Here is a 12,425-nt window from a genome sequence, read left to right as displayed (position 1 = left end):
CCATTCAGCGCTGTTTGTCAGAGACTTCCAGGCTAACAGAGGCTATTGTGTGCCAGGCACTGAGTTCATACAATACCTCCAAGAGGGTGCGCTGTTGTTACGGCCATCGTACAGATACGGAAATAGAGGCTGATGGAAGTGCAGCAACTTGCCCATGCCCAGCGTCCTAGTCAGAGCGGCCTGCCATAACAGAGGACCACAGACTGGATGGCTGAAACAGCAGACATTTCTTTTTTTTTTTTTTTTTTTTTTTTTGAGACGGAGTCTCGCTCTGTCGCCCAGGCTGGAGTGCAGTGGCCAGATCTCAGCTCACTGCAAGCTCCGCCTCCCGGGCTCCCGCCATTCTCCTGCCTCAGCCTCCCGAGTGGCTGGGACTACAGGCGCCCGCCACCTCGCCCGGCTAATTTTTTGTATTTTTTAGTAGAGACGGGGTTTCACTGTGCTAGCCAGGATGGTCTCGATCTCCTGACCTCGTGATCCGCCCGTCTCGGCCTCCCAAAGTGCTGGGATTACAGGCTTGAGCCACCGCGCCCGGCCTAGACATTTCTTTTGTCACAGTTCTGGAGGCTGGAAGTCCAAGATCAGGGTGTCGGCAGGTTGCTTTCTTCTGTGGCCTCCCTGCTTGGCTTGCAGATAGCTGTCTTCTCATTGTCCTCACATGGTCTTTCCTCTGTGAATGGGCAACCCTGGTATCTCTGTGTGTGTCCAAATTTGCATTATTTATTTATTTACTTATTTACTTATTTGAGGCAGGGCCTTGCTCTGTCACCCAGGCTGGAGTGCAGTGGTGTGATCCTACCTCACTGCAGCCTCTACCTCTGGGGCTCAAGTAATCCTTCCACCTCAGCCTCCTGAGTAGCTGGGACTACAAGCATGTGCCACTGTGCCTGGCTAATTTCTAAAATTTTCTATAGAGACAGAGTTTCTTTTTCTTTTTTTTTTTTTTTTTGTTTGAGACGGAGTCTCGCTCTGTCGCCCAGGCTGGAGTGCAGTGGCTGGATCTCAGCTCATTGCAAGCTCCGCCTCCCGGGTTCACGCCATTCCCCTGCCTCAGCCTCCCGAGTAGCTGGGACTACAGGCACCCGCCACCTCGCCCGACTAGTTTTTTGTATTTTTTAGTAGAGACGGGGTTTCACCGTGTTAGCCAGGATGGTCTCGATTTCCTGACCTTGTGATCCGCCCGTCTCAGCCTCCCAAAGTGCTGGGATTACAGGCTTGAGCCACCGCGCCCGGCCTAGAGACGAAGTTTCTTATGTTGCTCAGGCTGGTCTCAGACTCCTGGGCTCAAGTGATTCTACTGCCTCAGCTTCCCGAAGTGCTGGGTGGATGGTGTTAGCCATCGCACTTAGCCCAAATTTCCTTTTTGCATGAGGACTCCAGTTGGATTGGATTAGGACACACACTAAAGGCCTCTTTTTAACTTAATCACCTCTTTGAAGGCCCTATCTTCAACAATAGGCAGGTTCAGAAGTACTGGGGTTTAGGGCTTCAACATAAGAGCAATCCAGCTTATTAAATGGCAGAGCCAGGCCGGGCACAGTGGCTCATGTGTGTAACTCCAGCACTTTGGGGGACTGAGGCAGGAGGATTGCTTGAGCCTAGGATTTCAAGACCAGCCTGGGCAACATAGGGAGACCCCATCTCTACTAAAAATAAAAATTAAAAAAAAAAAAAGCTGGGCATGGTGGTGTGCACCTGTCATCCGAGCTACTGGGGAGGCGCAGATAGTAGGATCCCTCGAGGCCAGGAGATCCAGGAAGCAGTGAGCCGTGATCACACCACTGCACTCCAGCTGGATCAACAGAGTAAGACCCTCTATTGACTCCAACCCAGATTTTGCCATGGGACTGAGAAACCTGACACACAATCTGACTAGTACACGGCCTTTGTATCACTTGGTGCTGCTCTGCGGTGTTCTCAGACCCTTCCCATCCTCTGGTCTGGTCCACACAAGGCAGCAATCCTTTCGACGGCGTTCATCCAGATCGACCAAGGACCAGATCGACCAAGGACCAGCGCACAGACTTAGTCAGAAAAACTGTCCAGTCATCTAACCTCTGAGCCTCAGTTACATCGTTCTGAGGCTCCCCATCGTTACAACGGGAATAAGCACTCTACTCTTGAGAACATGGCTATAAAGAGTCTAGTCCAGTGTCTGGCACACAGTAGGGTGCCCTAAAGTGGGTGGGCCACTGGCGCTGAGTGAAGGCCACTAATTAGCTGAGCTGTTGGCACCCAAACTAAACCCTTGGCCTGGATTTGGAATAGACAGCAGAGTGAGTCAACGGGATCACAGCCCTTTCTTTTCTTTTTTCTTTTTCTTTCTCTTTCCTCCCTCTCTCCTTCCCTCCCTCTCTCTTTCTCTCCTTTTTTTTTTTTTTTGGAGTCTCACTCTGTCACCCAGGCTGGAGTATAGTGGCGCAATCTCAGCACACTGCAACCGCCGCCTCCCGGGTTCATGCGATTCTCCTGCCTCAGCCTCCCAAGTAGCTGGGACAACAGGCATGCACCACCATGCCCAGCTAAGTTTTGTATTTTTAGTAGAGACAGGGTTTCACCATGTTGGCCAGGCTGGTGATCTGCCTGCCTTGGCCTCCCAAAATGTTGGGATTACAGGCATGAGCCAACGCATCCGGCTCTTTTATTTTCACTTTTGATGGTGGAGGCGGCTGGCAGGAGGGCGGTTGGGGTGATGGGATGAACGAGAGAAACAAGAAACGCCCCCACCCCACATAACCCTGCCCTCCCTACAGCCTTCCGCAGCTACTTTGAGATCTTCAATGGCCCTGGTGAGGTGGATGCACAGAGCCTGAAGAACATCCTGCTCCTAATGGGCTTCTCTGTGACGCCGGCCCAGGTGGAGGACGCCCTGATGAGTGCTGATGTCAATGGTGAGTAGCAGAGGGCTCCACTCTGCGTCCCAAGCAGGGCCTGCTTCACTGGCTTGAAGCCTGTGCAGTTGCATGAGGCTCTGCACCTAAAGGATTCCGTGCTTGGTTTAATGCTCTGCTGTCACAGTCTAGAAATGCCTTTGTTGTTCTTGTTGTTTGAGACGACGTCTGGCTCTGTTGCTCAGGCTGAAGTGTAATGCTGTGATCCCTGCTCACCACAGCCTCAACCTCCTAGGCTCAAGCAATCCTGCCACCTCAGACTCCTAACTGGGACTATAGGCGCACTACCACGCCTGGCTAATTTTTTATTTTTTGTAGAGGTAGGGTCTTTGTTGCCCAGGCTGGTCTCAAACTCCTGGACTCCAGGAATCCGCCTGCCTCAGCCTCTTAAAGTGCTGGGATTACAGGTGTGAGCCACTGCGCCCAACATCATATAAATTCTTAACTTTTTTTTTATTTTTTTGCTTTTTTGTTTGTTTTTGCGACAGAGTCTTGCTTTGTCGCCCAGGCTGGAGTGCAGTGGCACCATCTTGGCTCACTGCAACCTCTGCCTCTCAGATTCAAGCGATTCTCCTGCCTCAGCCTCCCAAGTATCTGGGATTACAGGTGTGCGCCAACACTCCTAGCTTATTTTTGTATTTTTAGTACAGATGGGGTTTTACCATGTTGGCCAGGTAGGTCTCAAACTCCTGACCTCAGGTGATCCACGCACCTCGCCTCCCAAAGTGCTAGGATTACAGGTGTGAGCACTTTCAGCTTCTACTTTCCTGTGTGCCCCATGTTGTCTGCATTGAGTATGCACTGCTTGATAATCAGACCCAGAGAGTAACTTCTAATCACCACGCCTGGGCTGCAAGGCATGGACCTGTTCCGAAGGTCCCTGCCCACCCAGTTACTCCTCTGGCCTCCACAGGAGATGGTCATGTGGATTTCAAAGACTTCTTGGCTGTGATGACAGACACCAGGCGCTTCTTCTGCTCTGTGGGTGAGCAGGGATGAGCCCAGGGTAGTCAGAACTGGAGGAGGAGCTGCTGGGAGGTTGCTTGCGGGGAAAGGAGAGGGCATTCAGGACTGCCCTGTGGTAATGGCAGCCACTATCCCTTGTCTCCAGAACAGAACGCCCTGACGGACATGGCTCCCCACAACCCCCACACTCTACTCTTTGAGATCCTGTCCCTGCTGGTAGAGATGCTGGCCTTACCAGAGGCAGTCTTAGAGGAAATCACAAAGTGAGTGGGGCTGGTTGTTGGGGATGAAGGGTTGTGGACACAGAGGTGGCATCTAGCATTTTGACACTGAGAACTTTTGGTAGTTATGACTTTTAGTCACAAGTGAAAGAAACTGGAGGCTGAAGCACGAGAATCGCTTGAACCCAGGAGGTGGAGGTTGCAGTGAGCTGAGATCGCACCACTGCACTTCAGCATGAGCGACAGAATGAGACTCTGTCTCCAAAAAAAAAAAAAAAAAAAAAAAAGTGAAAGAAACTAGACTAAAACTGGCTGAAGCAAAAGGGGAATGTATGGCTCAAATCACTGGTTGGGGCCTCAGGACTGGCGCGATCCCAGAGACCAAATGATACCAGTAAGGCTTTCTCTCTCCACCTATCCATGTCTATGCATTGGCTTTGAGCTCAGCTAGGCTCTCCCTACAGAGGGAGGGATTCCCATGGAGCTGGTGGCCCCATGCTCACACCCTCCTAGTGCAGCAAGAGGAATTCTTCCCTGCAGCACCCATCAAGCAGTCCCAGGAAAGGAATTTGATGGACCCTACCTGGGCCAGAAGACACAAAAGCCTCCACGTGTCTCCAGGGCAGGTGGGTGGGTAGGTAGTGGTTCATCTAAGAAGGAGATAGCCATAGGTGAAACAACAAGAACATTCCAGGGTTAGAAGCAAAGGGTGAAGGCAGAACAGTCCAGTTGATCTTCAAATAGCAGTTTCAGGCCCTCATGCTTCAGAGGAGCCTGAGACTTCATCTCCTGTCTTTGAAATGAACATATTTTAATGCTTGTTGCTCAATAAATGCTAGCTTTCAACAGAGGTGAAAGCCTGTTGCCCAGGCTGGAGTGTTAGTGATACAATCACGACTCACTACAGCCTCGACCCCCTGGGCTCAATCGATCCTCCCACCTCGGTTTCCCTAGTAGCTGGGATTACAGGCACGTGCCACCATGCGTGGCTTCCCAAAGTGCTGGGATTACAGGCATGAGCCACCATGTCCAGCCAAAAGGCACTTTGTTGCTGGTCAAGGTGGTGTGTGCCTGTAGTCTAGCTACTCAGGAGGCTAAAGGGGAAGGACTGCTTGAGCCCGGGAGTTCGAGGCTGCAGTCAGCTATGATGGCACCACTGCACTCCAGCCTCGGTGACAGAGTGAAAGTCCATCTCTTAAAAAAAAGAAAAGCAAAGCCAGGCGTGGTGGCTCACGCCTGTAATCCCAGCACTTTGGGAGGCCACAGCGGGCGAATCACAAGGTTAGGAGACCGAGACCATCCTCGCTAACACAGTGAAACCTCATCTCTACTAAAAATACAAAAAGTTAGCTGGGCGTGGTGGCGGGCGCTTGTAATCCCAGCTACTCAGGAGGCTGAGGCAGAAGAATCACTTGAACCCGGGAGGCAGAGGTTGCAGTGAGCCGAGATTGCACCACTGCACTCCAGCCTGGGGGACAGAATGAGATTCCGTCTCAAAAAAAAAAAAAAAAAAAAGGAAGAAAGGAGGGAAGGAGGGAAGGAGGGAGGGAGGGAGGGAAGGAAGGAAGGAAGGAACGAAGGAAGGAAGGAAGGAAGGAAAGGGGAATTTGGAGTTCTGTCTGTGCCTCTTACTAGTTCAGTAGCCTTGGGCAAATTGCTTTCTCTCGATTCAGTTTCTTCATCTGTAAAATAAGGGCATGTTTCCTCAACTCTTCAATGCAAGTGATGGAAGGATATGAGGACAGGAGCGTATCTCACAGAATTGAGCCTGTAGGAACCAGGCTTTCAGCCTGCTGGGGTCTCCTCTCAGTGCATCACACAAAGGCTTGCCCTTACCAATCAGTAAGTTGGACTAATTTTTTTCCTACCACAGACTAGGCCTTTTCCACATGGGCCAGAGAAAGGGGAATGAGTGCAGCCTGTTCCAGCAAGAACAATTTAGCAACTCCAAAGACAAGAGATTTTTTCCAGCCGGGCACAGTGGCTCATGCCTGTAATTCCAGCACTCTGGGAGGCTGAGGCGGGTGGATCACCTGAGGTCAAGAGTTCGAAACCAGCCTAGCCAACATGGTGATACCCCGTCTCTACTACTAATACAAAAATTAGCCGGGCATGGCGGTGGGTGCCTGTAATCCCAGCTATTCAGGAGGCTAAGGCAGGAGAGAATCATTTGAACTCAGGAGGCGGAGGTTACAGTCAGCTGAGATCACGCCAGTGCACTCCAGCCTGGGCAACAAGAGCGAAACTCTGCATACAATACAATACAATACAATTGGATTGTTTGTAACATAAAGGATAAATGCTTCAGGGGATGGTTACCCTTGAAGTCTCACTCACTCTATTGCCTAAGCTGGAGTATCCATTGTGAATATATATATATATATATATATATATATATATATATATATATTTATATATATATATTTTTTTTAGACAGTCTCACTCTGTCGCCCAGGCTGGAGTGTAATGGCGCGATCTCAGCTCACCACAAGCTCTGCCTCCCAGGTTCAAGCAATTCTCCTGCTTCAGCCTCCCAAGTAGCTGGGATTACAGGCACCCGCCACCATGCCTGGCTAATTTTTGTATTTTTAATAGAGACAGTGTTTCTCCATGTTGACCAGGCTGGTCTTGAACTCCTGACCTCAGGTGATCCACCTGCCTCGGCCTCCCATAGTGCTGGGATTACAGGTGTGAGCCACCATGCTCGGCCTCTTTTACTTTTAGATATACAATTAAATTATTATTGACTATAGTCACCCTGTTGTGCTAATACTTGATCTTACTCATTCTTTCTATTTCTTTGGTACCCACTCAGCATATTTTTTACTTTATTTTAATTTTTGAGATGGAGTTTTGCTCTTGTTGCCCAGGCTGGAGTGCAATGCCGCAATCTCGGCTCACCGCAACCTCCGCCTCCTGGGTTCAAGCAATTGTCCTGCCTCAGCCTCCCAAGTAGCTGGGATTACAGGCATGTGCCACCATGCCTGGCTAATTTTGTATTTTTAGTAGAGATGGGGTTTCACCATGTTGGTCAGGCTGGTCTCAAACTCCTGACCTCAGGTGATCCGCCCACCTTGGCCTCCCAAAGTGCTGGGATTACAGGTATGAGCCAATGTGCCTGGCCTTTTTTTTTTTTGAGACAGAGTCTTGCTCCATTGCCCAGGCTGAGTGCAGTGGCACAATCTTGACTCACTGCAACCTCTGCCTCCTGGGTTCAAGCAATTCTTCTGCCTCAGTCTCTGGAGTAGCTGGGACTACATGGGCACACCACCATGCCAGGCTAATTTTTGTATTTTTAGTAGAGACGGGGTTTTACAGGCTGGTCTCAGATTCCTGACGTCAACCTATCTGCCCACCTCAGCCTCCCAAAGTTCTGGGGTTCACTTTTCTTCGATTATTTATTATTATTTTTTCAGACGGAGTTTCGCTGTGTCACTCAGGTTGGAGTGCAATGGCGCAATCTCGGCACACTGCAACCTCCGCCTCTGGGTTCAAGAGATTCTCCTGCCTCAGCCTCCCAAGTAGCTGGGATTACAGGCACCCACCACCATGCCTGGCTAATTTTTCTATTTTTAGTAGAGACAGGGTTTCACCATGTTGGCCAGGCTGGTCTTGATTTCCTGTCCTCAGGTGATCCACCCACCTCAACTTCCCGAAGTGCTGGAATTACAGGCGTGAGTCACTGTGCCCTGCCCGGCCTCTTCAATTATTTTTTCATTCTGTTCCTCAGACTTGATTATTTCATTGTCCTATCTTCAAGTTCACAGATTCTTCTGCCTGCTCAAATGTACCTTGAATCCCTCTAGTAAAATTTTCATTTCAATTATTATACTTTCCAACTCCAGACTGAAAAGTAATTACTCCACTGTCCTGTCTTCAAGTTCACTGATTCTTCTGCCTGCTCAAATCTGCCTTGAATCCCTCTAATGAAACTTTCATTTGAGTTACTGTACTTTCCAACTCCACAATCTTTTTGGTTTCTTGTTTGGATTTTTTTTTAATCTCTTTTGTACTTCCATCTTGATCATATATTGTTTTCTTGACTTTCTCCAAGTCTTCCTTTAGTTCTCTGAGCATCTTTTAAGAGAGCTGTTTTATAAAGATTTTGTCTAGAAGATCTGCTGTCAGGTACTTTTAAGGGACTGTTTCTGTTTTTTTCCTTTAAACGGCCATGCTTTCCTGTTTCTTTGAATGACTATGATTTTTTGCGGAAAACTGGACATTTGAATTTAATAATGTGGTAACTATGAAAATAAGATTCTCCCCCTTCCTCCGAGTTTGCTGGGTTTTGTTATTGTTTGCTTATTTATTTTTGTTATTGTTGTTGTTGTAGGCTGTCTCTGTGCGAAAGAGCAGTCTAAGGCATACATTTAAGGTCTTCTCAGGTTTTTCTGAGCCTGTGCCTTTCCCTAGAAACTGGGATTACTTTCTAACTTTCCCCCATATATGCGGTTGCTTTTCAATGTCTTAATCTTTAATGTCTGCCTCCGAAAAGGGTGAAAAGAGAAAAATGAAGTGGGGAAAAGGGTACTCGCCCTTTACATTTCCTGGAAGTCACTTCAGCTGGAAGGCGGCATGGCTTACCAAACAAACAGAAAAAAAACCCCGGGGGCAAGGGCTTGCAACAATGTAGGGAGGTACAACAGCCCCTCCTTGCACCTTTGCAAGGCCCATCACTTTGCACCTCTGTTTTCAGAAGCAGCCATTTGTGATGAGAGCACAATTTCCAGTATTCTGGAGGACAGGGTCCTTTTTGCCTACCCTGGCTCCAGCAAGCCAAGCTGCTCCTGGAATCCATGCACATCTGCCTCCCAGGGGCTGGAAACGGAAGATAAATAGCTGATATTGTGCTAAAAGCTTAACTTGACCAAAATTAAGTGCAATTTGCAATCCAAACCTTCCCCTGGGTGGTGCAAGACTCCAGAGTTCCAAAATAGTATGACAGATTCTGCCAGCGCAATTGTTGTGTAGGTTTGAAGGCAGATTCCTGGTGCTTCCCACTCCACCATCTTCCCCTAATATGATCTTAAGTCCATCCAGTGAATTTTTCACTTTGGGTATTGCTGTTCTGGTATTTTTTGTAGATACAGGGTTTTGCCATGTTGTCCAGGCTGGTCTTGAACTGGGCTCAAGCAATCCTCCTGCCTCAGCCTCCCAAAGTGCTGGGCTCAGAAAAGACCTGAGAAGACCTTAAGTTTATACGTTAAGCTGATCTTTGGCACAGAGACAGCCTACAACAACAACAAAAATAAATACATAAATAAACAGTAACAAAAACCAGCAAACTCTGAGGAAGGGGGAGAATCTTATATTCATAGTTACCACATTATCAGATTCCAATGTCCAGTTTTCAGGGAAAAAATCACAGTCATTTAAAGAAACAGTGAGCCACTGCACCTGGCCAGGTATTGTATTTTTCATGTTTAGAAATTTTATCTGACCAGGTGTGATTTATGGCATTTGCACTGCAATTGTACAATCTCTTTTCATTATCTTCCTTTTCCTTCGCCTCTCTCCTGCATTATATCTCCTGCTTTCTTTTTCTTTTGAGGCTGAGTTTCACTCTTGTTGCCCAGGCTGGAGTGCAGTGGTGCCATGTTGGCTCCCTGCAACCTCCGCCTCCCGGGTTCAAGCGATTCTCCTGCCTCGGTCTCCCCAGTAGCTAGGATTACAGGCATGCACCACACCACGCCCAGCTAATTTCTGTGTTTTTAGTAGAGACGGGTTGCACCATGTTTGCCAGCCTGGTCTCGAACTCCTGACCTCAGTTGATCCTCCTGCCTCAGCCTCCCCAAGTGCTGGGATTATAGGTGTGAGCCACTGCACCTGGCCAGGATCTCCTGCTTTCTGAAATCATATCTTTTTCTTTTTTGGTTTATATTCTCACTTTGGAAGAACATGTCCTCCAGTAGCTTCTTGGGAAAGGACGCATGGGAGGTAATATTATCTATAATGACAAATGTGTTTATTCTATCCTCATACTTACTGGACAGTTTAGCTGGGTATAGAATTTTAGGCTGGTGTCTTAGTTAAGAAATAGACCCCAATACACTGTAGTTCAAAAAGACAGGAGTTTACTCTCTTATACTGACAGTTCGGAGGAAGCAGGCAGGAAGAGAAAGTTACCGAGGCACCGAGTTTGTTTCCAATTCATTGTTCCACTATTCCCTAGTCAATGCTAAACCAGCTTATCAGCAACACACCTGAATTCAAGCCCTCAAGAAGGGGAAAAGAGGAAGCAGAGAGCAAGGGATTTCCTCTGAAATTGTGACTGAGAAAGCTGCACACACACTGCTGTGTCCTGTTGGCTCCTGAGGGGTGAAGTTATTTTCTAGTCCATCTGTTTCACTCAGAGTGTTGCCTTTTGGGAGTTTCAGTTTTATACAAGTGATCTAGATCCAACATTGCACCACATAAGGGCCCTGGAATTAGTGTTCTATCTTCTATGTATGAGGCCCATTAAAACCGCAAATCCTAGGCCCCAAAGATAGGCAAAGGCCCTAGCAGAGCCATCAGTTTAAGCCCTAAGGCTTCTCAAACTCTGAGTAGCATGCCCACCCCTCATCACTGCCTACAAAGCCCCAGATGCTATGGCCCTGCCATCTCACTGCCCGTATCTCTTCCTCTCCACCACTCACACATCAGGCCCCAGCCTCTCCAGTCTCCTTGCTGTCCCAAGCTCTTTCCTACACCTCCCAGCATTTTCAGAGGCCACTCCTCTGCCTGAAGACTCTTCCTCCTGATACCCATTCAGTTTGTTTCCTCCGCCATCCTGTTCAAATGTCACCTCTGAGACCTTTGCTTACCACTTTGAGCAAAATAGTCCCTTATCGCTACCTCCTACCCTTCTACTTTTCCTCAGGGCACCCAGCACTCCTAAAATGGCATTTTTCTTGAGACAGGGTCTTGCTCTGTCGTTGCCCAGGCCGCAGTGCAGTGGCATGATGACGGCTCGCTGCAGCCTTGACCTCCCAGCTCAAGCAATCCTCTCGCGTCAGCCTCTTGAGTAGCTGGGACTACAGGCACATGTCACCATGCCTGGCTAGTTTTAAAATTTCTTGTAGGGTGTCTCACTGTGTTGCCCAGGCTGGTCTCAAACTCCTGGGCTTAAGTGATCCTCCCACCTTGGTCTCCCAAAGTGCTGGGATTACAAGCATGAACCCCACCATGCCCGGCCTGTATTTTTATTTATTTGTTTATGGTCTGACTGTGGGGAAAAGAAAGAGAGATCAGATTGTTACTGTGTCTATGGAGAAAGAAGTAGATATAAGAGACTCCATTTTGTTCTGTACTAAGAGAAATTCTTCTGCCTTGAGATGCTGTTAATCTGCAACCCTAGCCCCAACCCTGTGCTTGCAGAGACATGTACCTGTGTTGACTCAAGGTTTAATGGATTTAGGGCTGTGCAGGATGTGCTTTGTTTAAAAAAGTGCTTGAAGGCAGTATGCTTGTTAAAAGTCATCACCATTCTCTAATCTCAAGTACCCAGGGACACAATACACTGCGGAAGGTCACAGGGACCTCTGCCTAGGAAAGCCAGGTATTGATCAAGGTTTCTCCCCATGCGATAGCCTGAGACATGGCCTCGTGGGAAGGGAAAGACCTGACTGGTCTGTGCTGAGGAGGATTAGTGAAAGAGAAAGGCCTCTTTGCAGCTGAGATAAGATGAAGTCATCTGTCTCCTGCTTGTCCCTGGGAATAGAATGTCTTGGTGTAAAACCGATTGTATGTTCTATTTACTGAGATAGGAGAAAACCGCCTTAGGGCTGGAGGTGAGACGTGCTAGCGGCAATACTGCTCTTTAATCCACCACTGCTGTGTCTGTGTATGTGCACATCAAAGCACAGCACCTTTTCTTAAACTTAATTATGACACAGGCCTTTGTTCACGTTTTCCTGCTGACTCTCTCCCCACTATTACCGTATTGTCCTGCCACATCCCCCTCTCTGAGATGGTAGAGATAATGATCAATATATACTGAGGGAACTCAGAGAATAGTGCCGGCATGGGTCTCTGTATGAGCACTGGTCCCCTGGGCCCACTTTTCTTTCTCTATACTTTGTCTCTGTGTCTCTTTCTTTTCTCAAGTCTCTCGTTCCACCAGACGAGAAACACCCACAGGTGTGGAGGGGCTGAACACCCCTTCACTGACTCTGATGTGGGAAACGATCCCAGGAGGCAGGAATAAGGGAAGGGGTGCCGCAAAGAAGGAGCCAATTCAAGGATGTGTTACTGAGTCAAGCACCTCCTAGAATCTTCTGAGGAGACTAAGAATGGCAGCTCAGGGCTGGGTGTGGTGATTCACATCTGTAATCCCAGCACTTTGGGAGGCCAAGGCAGGTGGATC

The 12,425-nt window shown here is 48.4% G+C and overlaps 1 protein-coding gene across 3 annotated transcripts in view; it reads left to right on the top strand.

The window, feature by feature from the left end:
* SPATA21 (spermatogenesis associated 21) overlaps positions 1–12,425 on the top strand; it is a 49,793-nt gene that overhangs the window by 30,335 nt on the left and 7,033 nt on the right. For all 3 annotated transcript variants that reach the window (XR_003117031.1, XM_025370149.1, XM_025370140.1), the window contains 3 exons: positions 2,754–2,891; positions 3,805–3,876; positions 4,003–4,120. Coding sequence is in view for 2 of the 3 variants with exons in the window: in XM_025370149.1 (XP_025225934.1) it covers positions 2,754–2,891; positions 3,805–3,876; positions 4,003–4,120 (328 nt within the window). In the remaining variant the exon portion in view is untranslated. The remainder of the gene's footprint in view (positions 1–2,753; positions 2,892–3,804; positions 3,877–4,002; positions 4,121–12,425) is intronic.

Source organism: Theropithecus gelada, chromosome 1 (assembly GCF_003255815.1).
Source record: "Theropithecus gelada isolate Dixy chromosome 1, Tgel_1.0, whole genome shotgun sequence".
NCBI classification, from domain to species: Eukaryota; Metazoa; Chordata; class Mammalia; order Primates; family Cercopithecidae; genus Theropithecus; species Theropithecus gelada.
This window is presented reverse-complemented; position numbering and strand designations above follow the sequence as displayed.